The sequence below is a fragment of the Caretta caretta genome, chromosome 1 (genome assembly GCF_965140235.1).
Source record: "Caretta caretta isolate rCarCar2 chromosome 1, rCarCar1.hap1, whole genome shotgun sequence".
NCBI lineage: Eukaryota > Metazoa > Chordata > Testudines > Cheloniidae > Caretta > Caretta caretta.
Window position 1 is genome coordinate 58,987,599 of NC_134206.1, and position 25,043 is coordinate 59,012,641.

The window sequence follows — 25,043 nt, forward strand, 5'->3', positions numbered from 1 at the left end:
ATGTGGCCTTGTCCCTCCCTCCTCCCTCACTCCACCCCACCGCACCCAGGCTACCTTGTCAGTTATCTCACTTTTAAAAAAAAATTAATAAAGAAAGAATGCATGGTTTCAAAACAATAGTTACTTTATTTCGAAGGGGGGGGGAAAAAGAGGGTGGTTTGGTTACAGGGAATTAAAATCAACCAAGGGGAGCAGGTTTGCATCAAGGAGAAACACACGCAACGGTTACACCGTAGCCTGGCCCATCATTAAACTGGTTTTCAAAGCATCTCTGATGTGTAGCACGCCTACCTGTGCTCTTCTAGTCACCCTGGTGTCTGGCTGCTCAAAATCGGATGCCAGGCGATTTACCTCAACCTCCCACCCTGCCATAAACGTCTCTTCCTTACTCTCACACATATTATGGAGCACACAGCAAGCAGCAATAACAATGGGAATGTTGGTTGCGCTGAGGTCTGACCTAGTCAACAAACAGCATCAGCAAGCTTTTAAATGTCCAAAGGCACATTCTACTACCATTCTGCCCTTGTTCAGCCTATAGTTGAACTGCTCCTGACTACTGTCCAGGCTGCCTGTGTAAGGCTTCACGAGTCATGGGAGCAAGGGATAGGCTGGGTCCCCAAGGATAACTATTGGCATTTCAACATCCCCAACAATAATTTTTTGGTCTGGGAAGTAAGTCCCTTCTTGCAGCTGCTCAAACAGCCTCGAGTTCCTAAATATGCGAGCGTCATGCACCTTTCCTGGCCATCCCACATTGATGTCAGTGAAACATCTCTTGTGATCCACCAGTGCTTGCAGCACCATTGAGAAGTACCCCTTGTGGTTTATGTACTGGTTGGCAAGGTGGTCCAGTGCCAAGAGGGGGATATGCATTCCGTCTATCGCCCCACCACAGTTAGGGAACCCCATTGCAGCAAAGACATCCAGTATGACCTGCACATTTCACTACCCTTGATAACAGAATGTCAATGATTGCATTGGCTACTTGGATCACAACAGCCCCCACAGTAGACTTGCCCACTCCAAATTGATTCCTGGCTGACCGGTAGCAGTCAGGCATAGCAAGCTTCCACAGTGCTATCACCACTTGCTTCTCAACTGTCAGGGCAGCTCTCATCTTGGTATTCCTGTGCTTCAGGGTGGGGGAAAACAACTCACAGAGTTCCAGGAAAGTGGCCTTACACATGTGAAAGTTTCGCAGCCACTGTGAATCATCCCATACCTGCAACACTATGCGGTCCCACCAGTCTGTGCTTGTTTGCCTGGCCCAGAATCGGTGCTCCACTGTATCAACCAGCCCCACTGCCGCCATGATGTCCCAATTGCCACAGCCCATGCTTTCAGGAACGTCTGTGTCCATGGCCTCATCAAAATCCTCCTCATGCTGGTATCTCAGCCCAGTTCAGCATATACTCCAGGTGTTTGTGCGAGGTGTTTACAATGCTCACAACAGCAGTGGTGACGGTGAACGGAGTGGGATCCATGCTTGCCGTGGTATGGCATCTGCAGGAGAGCAGAGTTGCCGTGGAAGTGGTGGATGACAATGGTTAGCAGCACCCAGGAGGACCAGAACGGATCCCCCGAGCTGCAGGAGAGCAGAGTTGCAGGAGAAGCGCTGGAAGATGATGGTAAGCAGACCTACTGCACCGTCTGCTGACGGCAGCACCCAGGACACAACAACCATGGTGACAGTGAGCTGAGCTGAGCATGCTCAATGCTTGCCGTGGTACGGCATCTGCACGGAAAAAAGGTGCGAAACGATTGTCTGCCATTGCTTTCACGGAGGGGGGGCGACTGACAACATGTACCCAAAACCACCCGCGACAATGTTTTTGGCCCATCAGGCATTGGGAGCTTAACCAAGAATTCCAATGGCCAGCGGAGACTGCAGGAACCGTGGGATAGCTACCCACAGTGCACCGCTCCTTAAGTCGATGCTAGCCACGGTAGTGAGGACGCACTCCGCCGACTTAATGCGCTTAGTGGGGACATACACAATCGACTGTACAAAATCGATTTCTACAAATCAACTTCTATAAAAATGACCTAATTTCGTAACGTAGACATAACCCTTAGTTACATTGGTGTAACCTCCCAGTCAGACACAGTTATACCAATATTAATGTGTTTGTATCAGAACTGCAATCACAGCCACAAGCTGCACCAATTTATCTGAATTGGTTTTTCTACCAATTTAGTTACATCAGAGTGCAAAAATGTAGGCTGTGTCTTCACTTGGAGCGAGAGGTGCGATTCCCAGCTCACGAACACATACTCACACTACCTCTCATCGAGTTAGCATGCTAAAAACAGCAGTGTAGCCTTGTTAGCACAGGCAGTGGCGAGCAGTGGCCACACAGGATAGCCACCCCAAGTACATACCCTCAGTTTGTACTCAGGAGGGCTGGCCCGTACTGCCACTGCCTATGCTACGATGGTGACACTACTATTTTTAGCATACTATCTCGATGAGAGGTAGTGTGAGAACGTGTATGCGAGCTGGGAATCACACTTCTAGCTCTAAGTACCTGCAGCGCAGACTAGCCCGTAAAGGCAAAGGGAATTCCTTTATGTCTTTATGCCACGAAACCCAAGGATGAGAATCTTCTCTGTGTGGTATCTTTAAAGAACTTTTCATTTGTATTTTAAAATATAAAGAAGGTTTTTTTTAGACAATGAAAAAAATGTGATAGCCCACTTGGCCATAGCAGCCGCCCAAAGGTAACCCTTAGCATGTTACAGCCCCAATTCAACAAACCATATAAGTGCTTACATCCCACTTGTTATCATTCTGACTGAAATCAATGGGACTTAAGCACATGCATAAATTATTAGAATAATCAGAACTTAAATAATCATCTTTCCAACCTCACCAACTGGCTCCCACCTACAGCAATACCCTGTTCTAAAAGGCCAATTTATCTGCTTTTAACATCAGAGCCACATGCTGCATACACACAGTTCACGAACAGGAAACAGTACACCTTGCATAGTTCTGTGCAGTCTTTTAAGTTTTCCACTGAAACGCCTAGCAGTTTAATAAAATAAACCGTACATTTTTATTTCACCTACATCTAAGGCAATTAGTGGACAACTGCTTTGGCTAAAAGTGACTTTTCATAAATAAAAAAAATCTTTAAATATTTATATTTTAAACTCTTTGAACCAATGAAATAATCTTTGCTATCAGATAAGTCTGATTTCATGTATTGGATTCCCTTTAGCTATTCAAGTAAGGTTCTCTATCACATTTTAGTGAAAGACTCACCTCCCCTAAAACCTGTTGGTTACTCGAGTCATCATTTAGACAGATTTAACCATATTGCTGTTGTGGTAAAGAAGCCACAGACACATTTTGAGCAATACTCTTTATTTTGGGGCCAAATGTTGCTGTTTGTTCATAGCAGTAGTTCCATGGACCTCAGTGGAATTATTTCCAGATGTAAGAAGAGCAAGATGTGGCCATGAAACAGAACAGAGTACATACAGAAAACAAAGATTTATAACTGAAAATATTGCAAAAATAGTGCACTCTTTTGTAACGAAAAATATAAGAATCACCATACTTGGATTTGTGCTGTCGAATGACAGCTGATAGCATCAGCTAAGTTAGGCAAACATTTGCTCTTTGAGAGGCAATGTAATCTAGTGGCTAGAGCACAGGAGAAGGCTGCAGGATCCCCTGAGTTCTAATCACAGTTTCACCACTGACTGTTAATGTGGACAAGCCACTTCACCTATTTGTTTCAACACTTTGAAGATGTAAAGCACCGCATAAGTACTTACGATTACATACTACAATTACACTAAAAGACTGTCAAGGCTGAATTCAAAAGATAGGAAATGCTAGAATTAATCCTTATTTAGGCCCCCATGGGCATGTGTATTATGAACACAGGACCAGATTTACAAATATAGTTAGTACCTAAAGATGCATATAGACACCTAATGGGGTTTTCAAAAGTGCTTCAACACGCTAGGTTTTAATCTTCCAATGGAAGTTTGGTGCCTTACCTGCTTGGGTACTTTTGAAAATTCTGCCAGGTGTCTATTTGCCTCTACAGGCACCTAAATACCTTTGTAAATATGACCACTAGTCTTTAATTTACTGTGAAAAAAACAGAATGTGATCACGTATGAGCATCTTTAATAAAAATTCTGGTTTGCTTCTTTGAGGAGAGTTTTCAAAATAAATGTGTTTGCCACATACTTTTGTGTGACCCTGGTAAGTCATTTAACCTCTGAGTGTCAGTTTCCCCGTAGGTAGAATGAAGATGACACACTGGACTTGGAGATCCTTGGAGGGACGTGCACAACATTGTTATAACAACATTTTTATGGATGACTCTTCTTCAGCTATCCCTCAATGCGAGGATGATATTTGCCAAGGGGGTTCATTGATGGGTTTTTAAGTGGCTGAGGAGCCCAATTCGTGCACTGCAGATTTTCCCACAGAAGTGACAGGTGTAATCTTGGGGGCAACAGTTGTTGGCTGGACTGTTGTGCCCTTTCTTCCTTTGTCGCTTCTCTCTCTCATAAGCAGGTCTCCTCAAAGTGACTGTGGTGCCACTGTGTTCTGTTCCAAGTTTGTTGGGTAGTTGCCTCCCTTTTTAAGGTGTACTTTCAGTATGTCTTTGAAGGTCTTCTGCTGCCCGCCGCGAGCCCTTCTTCTCTGACTTAACTGAGAGAAGAGTACTTGCTTCAGGAGGCGAGTGTCAGCCCTACATACACAGTGGCCAGTCCAGCGGAGTTGATGTTTCATGACCTGTCCTTCTATACTGCTGATGTTGGCTGCAGAGAGAATGCTAATGTTAGTGCGTCAGACTTCCTAGCTGATCCTGAGACTCCTCCTAAGGCAGCACTGTTGGAACAATTCCAGCCACTGGAGATGACATCTATAGGTTACCCAGGTCTCACACACATAGAGAAGAGTGTGGATGACAACTGCCTTGTAAACCAAGATCTTGGTGCCTGTTTGCAGATCCCGATCATTAAAGATTCATTTGAGTAGTCTTCCAAAGGATGTGCTGGCACAGCGGATCATGTATACAATTTCTGTGTCAATGCTGGCTGTTTGGGAGATGTGGCTGCCAAGGTATGGAAAATGGTTCACATTTTCCAGGGGTTCTCCACTGATGGTGATTTGTGTTGTACGAAGAGTAGTTTTTGCAGGTGAGGGCTGGTAGAGTACCTTGGTTTTCCCGATGTTGAGAGAGAGATCCAGGCTGTGATAGACATCTGCAACAAGATTTAGGGTACTTTGCAGGTCGATCTCTCTGTGTGCGAGAATGACAGTCATCTGCATACTGAAGATCAGTGATGCCAATTCTCATGATCTTAGATTTTGTTTGGAGACTTCAGAAATTAAGGAGTTGACCATCCATATGATACTCAATCCCGATTCCATCAGGAAGGCAGTCACGGATGAGAATCAGGATCACAGCAAGGTAAATGGAGAAGAGTGTTGGAGCAATGACAGCCCTGCTTGACAACAGTGAGAATGATGAATGGTTCGATCTCTGAGCCGTTGCACAGAATGATGGCAGTCATCCCATCATGGAGTAGTCTGATGATGGAAATGAATTTCTGTGGACAGCCAAACCTACACAGCACCTTCCATAGGGCATCACTATTGGTAGAGTCAAAGACCTTGGTTAGATCAATGAATGCCATGAACAGTTCCTGGTATTGCTCTCTACACTTCTCCTGAATCTGTCATGCCACAAAGATCATGTCAGTTGTGCCTCGGGATAGCCTGAAGCCACACTGTGATTCAGAGAGGAGTTCCTCAACAAGGGGGAGAAGGCGGTTTAGTAGTATCCAGACAAGGATCTTCCCTGCAGTGGAGAGGAGGGAAATACCTCTGTAGTTCCTGCACAAAGATCTCAGCGCAGAAAGAACTGCCGTAATTGCCAGAGAACTGGCAAGACTCAACATTGACATTGCAGCTCTTAGTGAGACCCGCCGGGGTAATGACGGCCAATTAAAAGAGGATGGAGGTGGCTACCCCTTCTTTTGGAAAGGAAAGCCACCTGAAGAGAGACACATTCATGGGATTGGCTTTGTCATCAAAAATAAGATCACCAGTCAGCTTTTGGAGCTTCCCATGGGGATCAACAAGCATCTCATGACTCAGCTCAAGCTCAGCAACAACCAATATGCCACAGTCATTAGTGCATATGCCCCAACACTTGATGATGAGGAAGACAACAAAGAGCAGTTTTATAGTGCTCTCGATGCAGTCCTCATAGCCAAACTTAAGTCAGACAAACTCATCCTCCCGGAAGATTTCAATGCCAGAGTCAGACGGGACTCCTAACTCTGGAGCGGCACAATAGGCAAAGAAGGGCTGGCAAATGTAAACCCCAGTGGTATTCTCCTCCCCAGCAAATGTGCGGAGCATGACCTGCTCATCACAAATACCATCTTTAGGCAGAGTAACAAATATAAGACCACCTGGAAACATCCTCGGTCCAAACACTGGCACCTCCTTGACTATGTTATAGTCAGAGCCAGAGATTATGCCCATGTCCGTATCACATGAGCCATGAAAGGTACAGATCACTCATTGTTGGACAGACCATCGATTAGTAAGATCACCCAAAGACTAAGCAAAAGCGGTACAACATCAAAACACTTCAAGACCAAGCCAGCTGTGAGATGTTCCAGCAACACCTGTCTGAGAAACTCTCTAACTTGCCTGGTGACATCGCTGACATTCAAGAGCATTGGGATCAACTTAAAAATACCATTCACAGTGCATGTGCTGAAACTATAGGATATTTCACTCATCAGCACCAAGACTAGTTTGATGAAAACACGAGAAAATCCTAGCATTAATTCAACAGAAAAGAACTGCATTCTGTAGCTGGCAAAATGATTCCTCTAAATAACAAAAACATGAGGTTTATCACCTGCTCAAAGCTGAAGTCCAAAGGAGGTTATGTGACATCAAAAATAAGTGGTGTCAAGAGAAGGCCTCTGAGATCTAGGGTTTCATAGACCAGGATGACATGAAAAGTTTCTTTTAAGCAATGGTCAAGCTCCAAAGGCCCAACCCCCTTACGTTCCCAGGATGGCTCCACCCTCCTCAAAGGCAATGTGGCCACTAAACAATGCTGGAAGGAGCACTTTGAGAGCCTACTAAACCACAAATCCACGGTATCTGAAGACAACATAGAACAGATGTGGGCAACCTGTGGCTGATTGTGAGCCGCGAGACATTTTGCGGACGTTGACAGTCCGCAGGCACGGCCCCCCGCAGCTCCCAGTGGCTGTGGTTCACCATTCCCAGGCCATAGGTGGACCACCACTGCCATAGAGTCTATTCCACAATGCTCAGCAACGGAACACCTTGCTGATCTCCCATCTTCTGAGGAAGTCCAGCGTGCCATTACCCAGACAAAAAAAATCACAAGGCACCAGGCCCAGACAGCATCCCAGCTGAGGTTTTTAAAGCTGGTGGAACAATGCTCCAGCACAAACTTTGCCAACTCCTTGACAAAATCTGGACCGGCAAAGAAATTCCACCTGACTTTAAGAACGCCAGCATTGTTACAATATTCATGGATGACTAATACTAAAAGATTTTACATACCTCTTGATTTGTATTGGTGAGCTCCTTGTATGCTGTAACAATGATTTTAAACCTAAGATCTACATTCTTTACTTTGCATATGCCATACATGGAACACATCATGATCTATTAAAGAAACAACAAGAAGCATCAGAAATGCAGCAAATGTTGTTATACTTCAGATCGAGAAAGCACCTATCCCTCTCCCCTATATTCTTCTACATTCTTACATGTTTTTCTATTTATTGGGGTGCAGTCCAGCCCCATGGAAGTCAATGAGAGTTTTTCCATTGACTTCAGCGAAGCCGGAATTGGTTTTGCCATTGACTTCAGTGAAGTCAGGATTGGTTGCTAGGAAATGAAGGTGAAGATCAGTAGCTCTAGGATTCCTATACTGAGCTAAATCAATTATCTACATGCCATCCCATCCCATCCCAATCCTTGGAGGAGAAAACAAAAACGGCAAACCAATGTCCCCTTCTTTTTGCAAAAAATTTATGGAACAAAAATGGTAATATTCTTCAAGTTCACATTTAGATACAGTATGAAGCTGAAATTTTAGGGTAGAAAGACAAAATGGGGATTAGTTAGGATTGTCTTTCCTAGTCAAAATTAATGTATTCACAGTGAACTTTGGCCTTTACTCACTACTTTTCGAAGATTTTTTTAATGACACATGCTATGCCTTTGACGTTATAGCATAAATAACTTTTAGTAGTTAAAAATAACTTGAGGCCTTCTTAAATACATCAGTTCACTGTATTAAACTAATTTCTGCTTTGAATAATCTGCCTTTTGTGGGAAATAAAAACCTCATACCAGAATTTAACAGTTGAAAAATTTAAAAGCAACATTTTGATAGCAAGAGAGGGAATAATAAAGAGTCTAGAGTATCTCACTGATTTATGTTACCTGGTCTAAGTGCCTGTCTTTCATAAGTTCATATTCATTCTGCAATGTGTGCTGAAAAAGGGTCCAGATCAAGTGTTCTAGTTCAGGGTGGTCAAACAGAAGCCGTAAGCAGAGGGTATTTAATCGAAGATATGCCAGACGATACACTTGAGAAAAGAGAAAAATAATTAATCACATTGTTAATAGAGAAATGTGTATAGGCCACTGTTCAGAGTGCCTGCCTTTAACTGCTGTATCAGAGGATGAGAGACTTCTCTAGCAGTTAGAGTTTCTCTTTTAGCTCAAGTAGGGATGGTTCATGCTTTTAGCAAAGGAGATCCCAGATTCAGTCTCCAGTAATGACCCATGATGTCAGAAGCCATATGCCAGAAGACGACACATGCTAGAGATGCTTTCCATTTGCAAAGCGTATGATCGGTCATTGTATTGCTGCTACACTGAAGGTTTCAATACACTGGCATTATTCATGACCATCACACATTAACAACAAAACCAACTTGGTAGATAAGGTTATTTCAGCGAGGGGGTTGGGATTTTCCTTGTCTTTGCTTGTATATTATGTCTGATGAGGTTAGTATGTGTCTGTATAGAACATGGGATATATGCGCCAATATTTCCTGTAGGTTGGTTTATAGGAATTTTCAATACAAATTAACATTCTGGCAACTACACTTAATTAGACTAAATTTTGCAAGCACCATATTACAATAGTTCAAAGCCTAAACCAATGTGAGGCTGCACAAGTCTGCCTGCTTATAAATTAATTTTTACCTTTAGGCTACAATATGTGTAGAACACACGTATTAATCTATTGGTATTGTACTAAGACTTTCCTAATACTGAACTTGTTCAGAGTGCCTTAATGCTTTCCCTAATGAAAGAATGACATCTGATAGTTCGTACAGTGTGTTTATTACAGTTTCCTGATATATTTATTGACTTCCATTAAAACGAAGGATAGATGATGACAGGTTACTTTGCAGCTTCTACATATACATGTTCTACATATAAATGCTCTCTCTTGTTAACATGATCTACAAACCTTTTTTGTAAAATAGCGAAAGGGAGGTAGATTTCTGTGGTTTCTGAATTTGGGGTGCCAAAACAGGCTGAGCATCTATAATAGGAGTGGAGTTTAAAGACGCTGTGGATCCTTTCTTCTTAGGAGATCTCACAGGAGAAAGATACCTGCAAATACAGCATAAATAAAAATTTTGAAATAAAAACAAAAATGACACTTCAAAATAGAAAACAAGTGAACAAAGGTATATACACAATACACATGCATACTTTTCCATTTCCCTTGCTAGAAGGGAAAAGCCTCCATTGAAACAAGTAATTTCTAAAATTGAGAACTGAAAATCAGAAGTATTGAAACTCATCCGTCTTTCTCCTCCACCTCAGGACCAGGGACTGGTGAAACTAGTATCTTTCCCAAAAGTCTAGAAAATCACAGTATATAAGAGGAGGTTACTTACCTGTAACGGGAGGTTCTTCAATATCTCTGGTCCCCACTGAGGGTTATGTGCATACACTATGTGCCCACAGCCAGAGCTTTTCAAAGTAGTGTTTCTTGGTGGTCCATGCATGTGCCCTTGTATTGCCTCGTGGTTTCACCTGAGGCAATAAGGGGCAGGGTGGACCAACTGCATCTCCAGTACTTTCTCCACTGCTGACCTACAGAGCTGCAGCACAGGGGAAGGAGGGGGTATTGGAATACAGATAGGGACGACAAATCTCAGCCCTGGTCTACACTAGGACTTTAGGTCGAATTTAGCAGCGTTAAATCGATGTAAACCTGCACCCGTCCACACAATGAAGCCCTTTATTTCGACTTAAAGGGCTCAAAATCCATTTCCTTACTCCACCCCTGACAAGTGGATTAGCGCTTAAATCGACGTTGCCAGCTCGAATTTGGGGTACTGTGGACACAATTCGATGGTATTGGCCTCCGGGAGCTATCCCAGAGTGCTCCATTGTGACCGCTCTGGACAGCACTCTCAACTCAGATGCACTGGCCAGGTAGACAGGAAAAGAACCGCGAACTTTTAAATCTCATTTCCTGTTTGGCCAGCGTGGCAAGCTGCAGGTGACCATGCAGAGCTCATCAGCACAGGTGACCATGATGGAGTCCCAGAATCGCAAAAGAGCTCCAGCATGGACCGAACGGGAGGTACGGGATCTGATCGCTGTTTGGGGAGAGGAATCCGTGCTATCAGAACTCTGTTCCAGTTTTCGAAATGCCAAAACCTTTGTCAAAATCTCCCAGGGCATGAAGGACAGAGGCTATAACAGGGACCCGAAGCAGTGCCGCGTGAAACTGAAGGAGCTGAGGCAAGCCTACCAGAAAACCAGAGAGGCGAACGGCCGCTCCGGGTCAGAGCCCCAAACATGCTGCTTCTATGATGAGCTGCATGCCATTTTAGGGGGTTCAGCCACCACTACCCCAGCCGTGTTGTTTGACTCCTTCAATGGAGATGAAGGCAATACGGAAGCAGGTTTTGGGGACGAAGAAGATGATGATGAGGTTGTAGATAGCTCACAGCAAGCAAGCGGAGAAACCGGTTTTCCCGACAGCCAGGAACTGTTTCTCACCCTGGACCTGGAGCCAGTACCCCCCGAACCCACCCAAGGCTGCCTCCTGGACCCAGCAGGCGGAGAAGGGACCTCTGGTGAGTGTACCTTTTAAAATACTATACATGGTTTAAAAGCAAGCATGTGAAAGGATTACTTTGCCCTGGCATTCGCGGTTCTCCTAGATGTACTCCTAAAGCCTTTGCAAAACGTTTCTGGGGAGGGCAGCCTTATTGTGTCCTTAATGGTAGGACACTTTACCACTCCAGGCCAGTAACACGTACTTGGGAATCATTGTAGAACAAAGCATTGCAGTGTATGTTTGCTGGCATTCAAACAACATCCGTTCTTTATCTCTCTGTGTTATCCTCAGGAGAGTGAGATATCATTCATGGTCACCTGGTTGAAATAGAGTGCTTTTCTTCAGGGGACAGTCAGAGGAGCCCATTCCTGCTAGGCTGTTTGCCTGTGGCTAAACAGAAATGTTCCCCGCTGTTAGCCACAGGGAGGGGGGAGGGTTGAGGGGGTAGCCACGCGGTGGGGGGAGGCAAAATGCGACCTTGTAACGAAAGCACATGTGCTATGTATGTAATGTTAACAGCAAGGTTTACCCTGAAAGAGTGTAGCCAATGTTTTATAAAATGTGTCTTTTTAAATACCGCTGTCCCTTTTTTTTTCTCCACCAGCTGCATGTGTTTCAATGATCACAGGATCTTCTCCTTCCCAGAGGCTAGTGAAGCTTAGAAAGAAAAAAAAACGCACTCGCGATGAAATGTTCTCTGAGCTCATGCTGTCCTCCCACACTGACAGAGCACAGATGAATGCGTGGAGGCAAATAATGTCAGAGTGCAGGAAAGCACAAAATGACCGGGAGGAGAGGTGGCGGGCTGAAGAGAGTAAGTGGCGGGCTGAAGAGAGGGCTGAAGCTCAAATGTGGCGGCAGCGTGATGAGAGGAGGCAGGATTCAATGCGGAGGCTGCTGCAGGACCAAACCAGTATGCTCCAGTGTATGGTTGAGCTGCAGCAAAGGCAGCTGGAGCACAGACTGCCACTGCAGCCCCTGAGTAACCAACCGCCCTCCTCCCCAAGTTCCATAGCCTCCACACCCAGATGCCCGAATACGCGGTGGGGGGGCCTCCGGCCAACCAGCCACCCCACCACAGAGGATTGCCCAAAAAAAAGAAGGCTGGCATTCAATAAATTTTAAAGTTGTAAACTTTTAAAGTGCTTTGCTTAAAGTGCTGTGTGGCATTTTCCTTCCCTCCTCGGTTACCTTGGTAGTCATCCCCCTATTTGTGTGATGAATGAATAAAGAATGCATGAATGTGAAGCAACAATGACTTTATTGCCTCTGCAAGCGGTGATCAAAGGGAGGAGGGGAGGGTGGTTAGCTTACAGGGAAGTAGAGTGAACCAAGGGGCGGGGGGTTTCATCAAGGAGAAACAAACAGAACTTTCACACCGTAGCTTGGCCAGTCATGCAACTGGTTTTCAAAGCTTCTCTGATGTGTACCGCGCCCTCCTGTGCTCTTCTAACCACCCTGGTGTCTGGCTGCGCGTAACCAGCAGCCAGGCGATTTGCCTCAACCTCCCACCCCGCCATAAACGTCTCCCCCTTACTCTCACAGATATTGTGGAGCACACAGCAAGCAGTAATAACAGTGGGAATATTGGTTTCGCTGAGGTCTAAGCGAGTCAGTAAACTGCGCCAGTGCGCCTTTAAACGTCCAAATGCACATTCTACCACCATTCTGCACTTGCTCAGCCTGTAGTTGAACAGCTCCTGACTACTGTCCAGGCTGCCTGTGTATGGCTTCATGAGCCATGGCATTAAGGGGTAGGCTGAGTCCCTAAGGATAACTATAGGCATTTCAACATTCCCAACAGTTATTTTCTGGTCTGGGAATAAAGTCCCTTCCTGCAGCTTTTGAAACAGACCAGAGTTCCTGAAGATGCGAGCGTCATGTACCTTTCCCGGCCATCCCACGTTGATGTTGGTGAAACGTCCCTTGTGATCCACCAGAGCTTGCAGCACTATCGAAAAGTACCCCTTGCGGTTTATGTACTCGGCGGCTTGGTGCTCCGGTGCCAAGATAGGGATATGGGTTCCGTCTATGGCCCCACCACAGTTAGGGAATCCCATTGCAGCAAAGCCATCCACTATGACCTGCACATTTCCCAGGATCACTACCCTTGATATCAGCAGATCTTTGATTGCGTGGGCTACTTGCATCACAGCAGCCCCCACAGTAGATTTGCCCACTCCAAATTGATTCCCAACTGACCAGTAGCTGTCTGGCGTTGCAAGCTTCCACAGGGCTATCGCCACTCGCTTCTCAACTGTGAGGGCTGCTCTCATCTTGGTATTCATGCGCTTCAGGGCAGGGGAAAGCAAATCACAAAGTTCCATGAAAGGGCCCTACGCATGCGAAAGTTTCGCAGCCACTGGGAATCGTCCCAGACCTGCAACACTATGCGGTCCCATCAGTCTGTGCTTGTTTCCCGAGCCCAGAATCAGCGTTCCATGGCATGAACCTGCCCCATTAGCACCATGATGCATGCATTGGTTGGGCCCATGCTTTCAGAGAACTCTGTGTCCATGTCCTGATCACTCATGTGACCGCGCTGACGTCGCCTCCTCGCCCGGTATCGCTTTGCCAGGCTCCGGTGCTGCATATACTGCTGGATAATGCGTGTGGTGTTTAATGTGCTCCTAATTGCCAAAGTGAGCTGAGCGGCCTCCATGCTTGCCTTGGTATGGCGTCCACACAGAAAAAAGGCGCGGAACGATTGTCTGCCGTTGCTCTGATGGAGGGAGGGGCGACTGACGACACGGCTTACAGGGTTGGCTTCAGGGAGTTAAAATCAACAAAGGGGGTGTCTTTACATCAAGGAGTATTTCAGGCAGGACTTCACGGAGGGTTCCAATAAGACATGGTGCACCTAAGTTATTGTTCTTATTGGAACAAGGAGGTTAGCCTGGCCTCTGATTGATACATGGCTAGATTTACCTCGCTGCACCTTCTCTGTGAGTGACTGCAGTGTGACCTAGAGGAATGAGTCCCCTAGACAGGGGAGGAGGCAAATGAGTACAAAACAAATCTGGTCTGTTTCTTGTTTTGACCCACTCCATCTATCTTTTACATCTTTGGCTGGCAGCAGACGGTGCAGAAGGACTGCATGCCATCCACATCTCATGGCTGCTCGGCAGAAGATGGTACAGTACGACTGCTAGCCATCCTCATCTCTTGCCTGCCTGGCAGAAGATGGTACAATACGACTGCTAGCAATCCTCATCTCTTGCCTGCCTGGCAGAAGATGGTACAGTACGACTGCTAGCAATCCGTATCGCCTGCCTGCTCACCATAAGACGGTTCAATAGGACTGACTGCAGGACTAAAGAGAATGACCTGGTCAAGTCACTCCAAATTTAGTCCCTGCGCCCATGTCTGCCCAGGCGCTCCCAGCCGACGTGGCCAGGAGCACCTCGGACACATACTGCACCGTCTGCTGCCAGAAGGCAATGGGTTGCTGCTACTGTGTAGCAAAGCCGTACCGCGTCTGCCAGCACCCAGGAGTCATAGGGTGACGGTTATCTGAGCGGGCTCCATGCTTGCCATGGTATGGCGTCTGCACAGGTAACTCAGGAAAAAAGGCGCGAAACGATTGTCTGCCATTGCTTTCACGGAGAGAGGGAGGGAACGGGGGCCTGACGATATGTACCCAGAACCACCCGCGACAATGTTTTAGCCCCATCAGGCATTGGGATCTCAACCCAGAATTCCAATGGGCAGCGGAGACTGCGGGAACTGTGGGATAGCTACCCACAGTGCAACGCTCTAGAAGTCGACTCTAACCTCGGTACTGTGGAAGCGCTCCGCCGAGTTAATGCACTTAATGCACTTAGAGCATTTTCTGTGAGGACACACACACTCGAATATATAAAACCGATTTCTAAAAAAACGACTTCTATAAATTCGACCTTATTCCGTAGTGTAGACATACCCTCAAAGAACTTCCAGTTACAGGTAAGTAACCTCTTCTTCTTCGAGTGATGGTCCCTATTGTATTTCACTGAGGGTGATTGATAAGCAATACCTAGATAGGAGGGTGATGCAAGGAAGATGGCAGAACCATATAACGGAGGATCATTGCGCCGAATGAGGCATCTGTCGCAGAATCGTGTACTAGAACATAGTGAGAGGAAAAGGTGTGCACGGAACTCCATGTGGCCGCCTTACATATGACCACAAGGGGCATGTTATGAAGCGCAGCTGTGATTGATGCTTACGTTCTTGTGCAATGGGCTTGTATCCCATTTGGTGGAGAGTGCCCAGACAACTGATAGCAGCACATAATGCACTCTGAGACGCACTTGGACATTCCCTGGGTAGAAATGACCTGTCCTTTCATTCTCTCCACTATGGCGACAAATAGCCGAGGAGACTTCCAAAACAGCTTTCTCCTTTGTAGGTAAAAGGACAAAGCCCTACACATATCGAAGGAATAAAGCTGCTGTTCCTCATTTGAGACATATTGTTTTGGAAAGCAGGTAGGCAGATGTATACGTTGGTTGAGGTGAAACTGGGAATCCACTTTTGGCAGAAACTTGGGATGCTGTCACAGTGAGACCTTGTGCTTATGGAATCTGTGAAGGGTGGGGGAGTTGCCATCATGGCTCCCAGCTCTCCAACCCTCCTCACTGAGGTAATGGCAACAAGGAAAGCAAAGAGGAGAGAGGGCAGGAGGACAGTGGTTTGAAGGGAGAGTTCATTAAAGAGGTAAGGACTAGGTTTAGGTCCCATTGGGGAGTTATAGGCTGAATGGGCGGTCAAGGGCAGGGTGAAAAACTAGGGAAATCCAACTTAGATGGAGCTACTATAAAATGGGTGCATAACTAGTTGGAAAACTCTTTCCACAGAGTAGTTATCAAACGTTCTGGGATGTATTAGCAGGTGTGTTATAAGCAAGACACGAGAAGTAATTTTTCCGCTCTACTCTGTGATAATTAGGCCTCAACTGGAGTAGTGTGTCCAGTTCTGGGCACCACATTCAGGAAAGATGTGGACAAATTGGAGAAAGTCCAGAGAAGAGCAACAAAAATGATTAAATGTCTTGAAAGCATGACCTATGAGGGAAGATTGAAAAAACTGGGTTTCTTTAGTCTGGAGAAGAGAAGACTGAAAGGGGACATGGTAACAGCTTTAAAGTACATAAAAGGTTGTTACCAGGAGGAGGGAGAAAAGTTTTTCTCCTTAACCTCTGAGGATAGGACAAGAAACAATGGACTTAAATTACAGCAAAGGCAGTTTAGGTTGGACATTAGGAAAAACTCTCTGTCGGGGTGGTTAAATACTGGAATAAATTGCCTAGGGGGGCTGTGGAATCTCCATCACTGGAGATTTTTAAGAGCAGGTTAGACAAACACCTGTCAGGGATGGTCTAGATAATACTTAGTCCTGCCACGTAGGCCTCTTCCAATCCTACGATTCTATGAAAAATTGAATGCCCTTCCACTGAATGATGGAAAGCATTGATGGCAACTTCATGCACTCTGATAGAACTGAAAGCGAGTCCCCAGGTTTTCAGGTGGAGGAAATAGTCCAAGAGCACGGAGATGCCCACAGCTTCAGGGGCAAGACCTTGCTGTTGGGTCCAGGAGGTAAAAAGTGCCCATTTGGCCTGACAGGATCACCTTGCAGAGTCCTTCTAGGTACCTTATTGAGGTCAGAACATGTAGGGATAAAGTGAGACAGGCTAAAAGTCAAGTAGAGTTGGACCTTGCAAAGGGAATTAAAACCAATAGTAAAAGGTTCTATAGCCATATAAATAAGAAGGAAAAAAAAAGAAGTGGGACTGCTAAACACTGAGGACGGAGTGGAGGTCAAGGATAATCTCGGCATGGCCCAATATCTAAACAAATACTTTGCCTCAGTCTTTAATAAGACTAAAAAGAGGATCTTAGGGATTATAGTAGCATGACAAATGGGAATGAGGATATGGAGGTAGATATTACGATATCTGAGGTAGAAGAGAAACTCAAACAGCTTAATGGGATTAAATCGGGGGACCCAGATAATCTTCATCCAAGAATATTAAAGGAATTGGCACATGAAATTGCAAGCCCATTAGCAAGAATTTTTAATGAATCTGTAAACTTAGGGATGTACCGTATGATTGGAGAATTGCTAACATAGTTCCTATTTTTAAGAAAGAGAAAAAAAGTGATCCGGGTAACTATAGACCTGTTAGTTTGACATCTGTAGTATGCAAGGTCTTGGAAAAAATTTTGAAGGAGATGGTAGTTAAGGACATTGAAGTCAATGGTAAATGGGACAAAATACAACATGGTTTTACAAAAGGTAGATCGTGCCAAACCAACCTGATCTCCTTCTTTGAGAAAGTAATAGATTTTTTAGACAAAGGAAACGCAGTGGATCTAATTTACCTAGATTTCAGTAAGGCGTTTGATACCATGCCACATGGGGAATTATTAGTGAAATTGGATAAGATGGGGATCAATAGGAAAACTGAAAGGTGGATAAGGAATTGGTTAAAGGGGAGACTACAACGGGTCCTACTGAAAGGTGAACTGTCAGGCTGGAGGGAGGTTACCAGTGGAGTTCCTCAAGGATCGGGTTTTGGGACCAATTTTATTTAATCTTTTTATTACTGACCTCGGCACAAAAAGTGGGATTGTGCTAATAAAGTCTGTGGATGATACAAAGCTGGGATGTATTGCCAATTTAGAGAAGGACAGGGATATCCTACAGGAGGATCTGGATGACCTTGTAAACTGGAGTAATAGTAATAGGATGAAATTTAATAGTGAGAAGTGTAAGGTCATGCATTTAGGGATTAATAACAAGAATTTTAGTTATAAGCTGGGGATGCATCAATTAGAAGTAACGGAGGAGGAGAAGGACCTTGGAGTATTGGTTGATCATAGGATGACTATAAGCCGCCAATGTGATAAGGCCGTGAAAAAAGCTAATGCGGTCTTGGGATGCATCAGGAGAGGTATTTCCAGTAGGGATAAGGAGGTTTTAGTACCATTATACAAGGCACTGGTGAGACCTCACCTGGAATACTGTGTGCAGTCCTGGTCTCCCATGTTTAAGAAGGATGAATTCAAACTGGAACAGGTACAGAGGAGGGCTACTAGGATGATCCGAGGAATGGAAAACTTGTCTTATGAAAGGAGACTCAAGGAGCTTGGCTTGTTTAGCCTAACTAAAAGAAGGTTGAGGGGAGATATGATTGCTCTCTATAAATATATCAGAGGGATAAATACCGGAGAGGGAGAGGAATTATTTAAGCTCAGTACCAATGTGGACACAAGAACAAATGGATATAAACTGGCCACCAGGAAATTTAGACTAGAAAGTAGACGAAGGTTTCTAACCATCAGAGGAGTGAAGTTTTGGAACAGCCTTCCAAGGGAAGCAGTGGGGGCAAAAGATCTATCTAGCTTTAAGATTAAACTCGATAAGTTTATGGAGGAGATGGCATGATGGGATAACATGGTTTTGGTAATTAAATATTCATGGTAAATAGGCCCAATGGCCTGTGATGGAATATTAGATGGGGTGGGATCTGAGTTACTACAGAGAATTTTTTCCTGGGTATCTGGCTGATTAATCTTGCCCATATGCTCAGAGTTTAGCTGATCGCCATATTTGGGGTCGGGAAGGAATTTTCCTCCAGGGCAGATTGGAAGAGGCCCTGGAGGTTTTTCGCCTTCCTCTGTAGCATGGGGCATGGATCACTTGCTGGAGGATTCTCTGCTCCTTGAAGTCTTTAAACCAATATTTGAGGACTTCAATAGCACAGACATAGGTGAGAGGTTTTTTTCAGGAGTGGTGGGTGAAATTCTGTGGCCTGCGTTCTGCAGGAGGTCAGACTAGATGATCATAATGGTCCCTTATGACCTAAATATCTATGAATCTAGTACTGCCAGTGAGCATTCTCGTGCTAATTAAGGTGTCCGTGCAAAAACCATGCTGTCAGGTGTAATGTCCATGGATCTGGATACCTTAGTCTGCCATTGTCTAGTGTCAGCAATTCTGGAAAAGTATGGAGCAGGAGTGGAAGTAGTTTTGACATGTGGAGGAGAAGAAGGAACCAGAATTGGCAAGGCCAGAATGGAGTAATCAGAATGGCCATCACTATCTCCCGCTAGAGTTTGCGGAGGATGTGAGGTTCGAGTGGTAGGAGGGGGAAGGCATAGTTCGTCCAGAATGACCAATTGTCGACCAGAGCATTGCCGAGTGCGTGGGCACAAGTCCTCCCCTAGTAAGTGCACCGAAACATGCAGAGACATTTGTCATACCAGGACGAACAGTTTGTGAGGTCCTGAAGCGTTTGATATCTGGTCTATTGATGGGACCAGAACCGGTAAAGGCATCTGTCTCAGGACCAACAATTCATAGGACGCCAGCAGAATCGAAGCATGAGGTGTATGTGGATCCGGCGCGCAGTGTGGCCTCTTATTTCTCATGTACCTTGGCGCGCGTAGCTCCTATGTGGCTGGAACTCATGGACAGTTCAGTGTCCTGGGATTTAGAGGAAAATTTACTGCCATGCTAATGAGCATGTTTCTGTGGCTCATGGCTAGGAACCAATGCAGGATCGTTAGTACTAGTACTGACGGATCTGTATGGAGGCTCCGCAATAGAAGGAGCGCTCTTGGATTGCTCAGGCCAATGTACAGGTGGGTACCCCAGCCAGGATCCATTTTTGGCCCACGACTACCTCCAGGAGGTGCTTCTTGAGGTGGAGAGCTCAGCCTTCTCGTGTAAGGGCAGGGAAGGAGAGGCAGATGCTGCACCTGGAGGCAATGTGGGCTTCCCCCAAACAGTACAAACAGCTTTGGTGTTCATCGCGGGTGGAGAACAAGCGAGGGCAGGAAGCACAGACTTTGAATACCGGCATAATCCAGTAAGCAGACCCAGGTGTGGGTGGCGGTGAGAAGGAACTGGAGATATGGTCAGTCTGACCCGCCTTTAATGGCCTCGGGCAAAACCACAAGGCAATAAAAAGGTGGATGCGCGGACCACCAAGCAACACTACTTTGAAAAGCTCTGGCTCCAGGAGCTTGGCACATGAGCATAACCCTCAGTGAAATACAATAGGGACCATCATTCGAAGAAGAAACAAAACTACTCTCTGCTCTGCCAAATTGTTCGCTGCAGGCATTTTCCTTCCTCTGGCACAGTTGGGAGTGGAGATTACTTCTGCTACCCCACTTGCCTGTAGGGCCAGTGAGGAGCAGAGCAAGGGAGTTGGGAAGAAGTGTTGGTTGTGGCACTGAGTAGCAGCTGTATTCACACACTCTGGCTTATGGCATCACAAACCTTTTTGAAAATATGGGCATATTAAGAAGTTTTGTCAATGTATTTAAGTAAAAAGAGTATATCTATCCCTACACAGATGAAGTCATGCCATGTAACATAACCGTTTTCAGGGAAATCCTGGTAAACAGAAATGACATTAGAAGTATAAGTTTGATGGAGTTTGAGAAAAGATATTTTAAAATTTGTTGAGGATGGCTTGTTTTTTGTATGAGTCCTAACGTATACAAATAAATAATTATATAATATTGTGGAAGAAATTAACTCCACACAGCACTAAACTCCAAGCATGCACTTTACTTACAGATCTGCCGCAGTGTGATTATGCTGGAGAGGCAAGTTAAGAGTGCAGGTGGGCTCAGGTTGATCAACTTGGCCTTCTCGTTCCTTGGATTGCTTAATAAGATCAAATAGAGACGAATCCTAAAAAAGAAAATCATAGTAACAGAACATGAGCAAAGGAAACTGACTATTTGACAAGAGTCACACCAACAATTGGGGCACTGCTCAAGTGCTCTGTGTTTTTGTTTATTTCTAGTGTTCACTCTGCACCCTTCCTCTGGCAACGGCTTCAGTTAGCCAGGTCAAGGACATTCTGCCTCCTCCATAACCCTCAGTTAGGATTTGAAAAGGCCAGTGTGATGGACCTGTGCTCCTCCTCCTTTTTTGACTGGTCCTGTTCCAGTTCGAGTGCTGCCTGGCTTACTACAGCTGCTATGTGTTAAATACAGAAAGACTCAAGAGCATCAGGTTGCAGTTCAAAGGCACTTAAGATCTCCTTTTGGATTTTAGGTTGATTACTGGTACTTTTGGATAAAGAGGAAGGAGGAAGTCTGAACCCTGCTAAGATCAAAGATAACGGAGAGGTGATGGGGAAAGGCAGTGGGAGGAGGGTACAAGTGAAGTGGAGAAGACGGTTGAAGCAAGAATCTCACACTTATCATCAATAGCAGAACCTCAGGTTCCTCTCATCTTATCTGTGAAGTGTCGGTAGAACTATATAGAAATGCATCAAAAACATTCTTGCTTCACACCATAGCAATAAACTAGTCTTGAAAATACAGAAGTGCTGGATTTTTTGTCTATGTCTACTTCAGCAGGGGGCTCCTGCTTAGCAATAATACTCTTTCAATAATGTGAAACCAAAACCCAGCCACCAATATCAAGTCAGGAATAATGGGGAGAAGAGAGATGTATCTATTTATGTGGTGTTAAGCTTTGTATCAGTAGTGAAAAGGCATTATTAATCAGTTAGTAAACCGTGGTAGATATGGATGAGCAAAAAGTAGGAAGTCAGCATTTTCCTTCCCCTAGTGTGAAGCAGAGGGCATCAACACTGATGGACCCAAAATTTTACAAATACTGAATGTGTTGCTTGTCTGTTCAAGGTCCATCAAATTCTATGGATGAATGTGTTACTTATAAATATACATGAAAAGACTGCAAATGCATTTAAATAGCAAAATTGACAAAGGAATGTGTAATGTGAACACAGCACTGATCTGTAGGTTCACAAGCAAATGTAAAGTAAACTGGTCATCCAAGTTGCACCAGTCTGGCATAAAGGCAAAAAAACTTCAAAGATTGGTATTCAATTTTTTTCCTACAGCTCTATTATTCTGAATGGGAATTGCAATGTTGCAAACTCTTGAGATTGTATTGTAAATCTCAAGATATTTGGGGGGTTTTCTCAAGCCCTAACACCTGGAGTCAGGTGACCCCAATAGAATCTCAATTTTCATTTAAAGAAAAAAAAAAGAAGATTCTAGTCCTCATGGTTGTGGAGAAGAGTTTGAAAACATGAATCCTGCAGGTTCAAAAACCAGAAGACAAATAAAAAGAACACAACATTTGTTTTTCTTACAATCTCATGATTTCCAGGCCATGATTTTTGGCAATTCCGGCACTGTCTAAGCCACAGTAGAGAAATGATGTACAGTTACTGGCTCACGACCACAGTTATTTCTCAGTTATACAAGTACCTGCAGGCCAATCAGGTGATGCGGGCTGGTTTGCCTGACTTTTCTCAGTAACTACAAGTATTTACATGACTATGATTTGCTTGCCTATTACACCTTTAGAACTCCCACACATGTCCAAACAGACAACTGTTACCTCAGCTTCTCACTCTCCCACCTACTTCATACCCCAGTTCCTCTCAACAGTCCCTCCTGCTGTCAATGCTGCTCCTGTCTCCTGAAGAAGGCTATGTCCCCTTCCTTGAGCAATTAGTCATTCATTTTTCAAGCTTCCACTCTTCCCTTGACATAACAGATCCACTAGCCAAGGGGGATGGGAGATTCCTGTACCCATTCAATTCAGATTTTAAGTATCTATGATGAGGAAAATATTCTTGAGGAAAAAGGAGTAAGAAAAATTTATTAAGGCAAACAGCTGGTCTGGGGGTGGAGAGGTGTGAGAGATGGAAGGAAAACAAAAAAGAGGAAGACCAAATTTCAGCATAATGAGAGAGTGTCTAGTGGTTAAGCACATGAACAGGAGTTCTGGGTTCTTTCCAAGTAGGCTGCTTTTCTCCTAGTTTTCCATCCCTTTAAACATATTTGAGAGATTTTAATTGACTTTGGTTATAGACAGACTTAAGTTATGTATTTGCCTTTGTTTTTCTCTATTTTCAAAAAATGAAATATATTTATCAAATTTTTTCTTTGGGGAATCTGATCTCTTGAATGCTAACTTTCTGCCTAGAACAATTTTTTGAGCCAAGATATGAGCCACTGAATACAGGGGTTGATAGTGCGAGCACTGAGACTTAATTAGAGTACAGTAATGCTCTAAAAATAGAAACTTTTCTTGAATGTGGAAAAACTGAGGTCATTAGCCACAAGTTCCAGTTGGAGTAATCAGTGCTTTAAAAAAAAAAAAAACTTTGTACCCAAAACTCAGTTTATCTATTGATAAGGTTTATCTAAGTGACTTTTGTTCGTAAAGTAACTTTACTCACATTATCTGAGATGTTATATTGCTTCTCAAATCTTTTAAACAGTATTTCAGATCAGTAGCCTCTCCCCTCCATGAATACTCTTCACATGAACAGTTTTAGTGCACGCATTTTAAAATGCTCAAGTAAATTTATTACTCAAGAATCTGACTGATGTCACTGGACACAAGCATAGTACAAATTCAGATAACAAAATAACAACATTGCATTTCTTTTGAGGATCTTAAAGTGCTAAGATAGGTAACACTGCCCCATTTTATTGAGGTGGAAATGGAAACATGATCTAGTACCACTAACTTGTCCAAGGAGACACAGCAATCCAGGACAGAGTCAGGAATAGAGCCAAAGTTTGATTCTCAGTTGTCCTCCCCTGGCTCTAACCATTAGACCATGCTGCCATGGTAATACCACTTTACTGAGTTTTAAGAAAAAAGTTTAACATATGCACCCAGCCAAAATTCAAATATCTTTTAAGCATCAATAGCTTTCTGAACCAGATATACACAATTCAGAATTGCATTCGTGAGGACTAGGTGCTTGTTTTGGTTTCAGAGTCCACCAATTACAACAACAATGCTTAATCTTCTTTTAGGTACTTTGTCAAAGAAATCAAATATTTTTGAGTCTTTGTGAGGCTCAGAGTAAGAACAAGTAAATCTGTGAGATCTTTCACCTTAACAAAAAAGTTTCTAATTCTTTAGGTACTACTTTTATCTTTGTTTTAGATTTCTTAACATTTAAATAATTTCCTAACACAGTTTCAAGCTTTGACTCCACAATGCATCTTAGTACTATGGCTATTGCTAAACTATCTGAAATGTATATAGTCTAACTAAACTTTTAAGCAACAAAAAATAATTATGAAATTGGTAAATTAAATCAGATATTTTAATATTAAGAAGTTATGAAATCTTTGGAAAATATTCAATAATTGGATGTGTTCCTTTAATCCAAAGCAAGAATAGATCTGAAATTAACAGCTTTAAAAAGAAGCTGCAAGAACTTGCTTCTAGCTACCGCTTTGTATTCACTCTGCCAAAGGTAGAAATCCCTGTGGCAGTTGTAACGATTTAGAGCAGTGGTGGGCAACCTACGGCTCATCAGCGTAATCCATTGGTGGGCCACGAGAGAGTTCGTTTACATTGACCGTCTGCAGACATGGCCACTCGCAGCTCTCAGTGGCCATGGTTCACCGTTCCCAGACAACGGGAGCTGCAGGAAGTGGCGCAGGCCAGCTGCCACTTCCCGCAGCTCTGATTGGCCAGGAACGGCGAACCATGGCCACTGAATGCTGCGGTTGGCCATGCCTGCAGACGGTTGATGTAAACAAACTGTCTTGCGGCTGCCAGAGGATCACCCTGACGGGTTGCATGAGGCCCGCAGGTTGCCCAGCACTGGTAGAAGCTTCACTTTCATTTGCAAAGGCACTTCTAAAAGCCTAACAAAACCACTAGCATTCAGAACGGTGAAATAATTTAGTCCTGCCAAAACAAAATCCTGACTAACCCAATGATAACTTAATTCTCCAAACCTAAACCGCATATCCCATAAAAGAACTGAAGATTAAGGACCATAATTTCCAACCGACTGGATAAACCTTATCACGGTTCCATTGATTTAATAGGTCTACCAATCTTCAATCCTAGTTTAGTGACTCCACACACAGT

At 44.3% G+C, this 25,043-nt stretch overlaps 1 protein-coding gene across 5 annotated transcripts in view; it reads right to left on the minus strand.

Moving 5' to 3' along the window:
- The window catches only part of RB1 (RB transcriptional corepressor 1), a 177,415-nt gene that overhangs the window by 11,764 nt on the left and 140,608 nt on the right, over nt 1-25,043 (minus strand). For 4 of the 5 annotated variants that reach the window (XM_048849917.2, XM_048849935.2, XM_048849925.2 and 1 more), the window contains 4 exons: nt 20,722-20,840; nt 9,534-9,679; nt 8,492-8,637; nt 7,601-7,705 (listed from right to left, as the gene is read on the minus strand). In XM_048849917.2, coding sequence (XP_048705874.1) covers nt 7,601-7,705; nt 8,492-8,637; nt 9,534-9,679; nt 20,722-20,840 — 516 coding nt within the window. Of the gene's footprint in view, nt 1-1,699; nt 1,739-7,600; nt 7,706-8,491; nt 8,638-9,533; nt 9,680-20,721; nt 20,841-25,043 lie in introns of those variants that run through there. The other variant, XM_048849955.2, reaches the window with a different exon arrangement.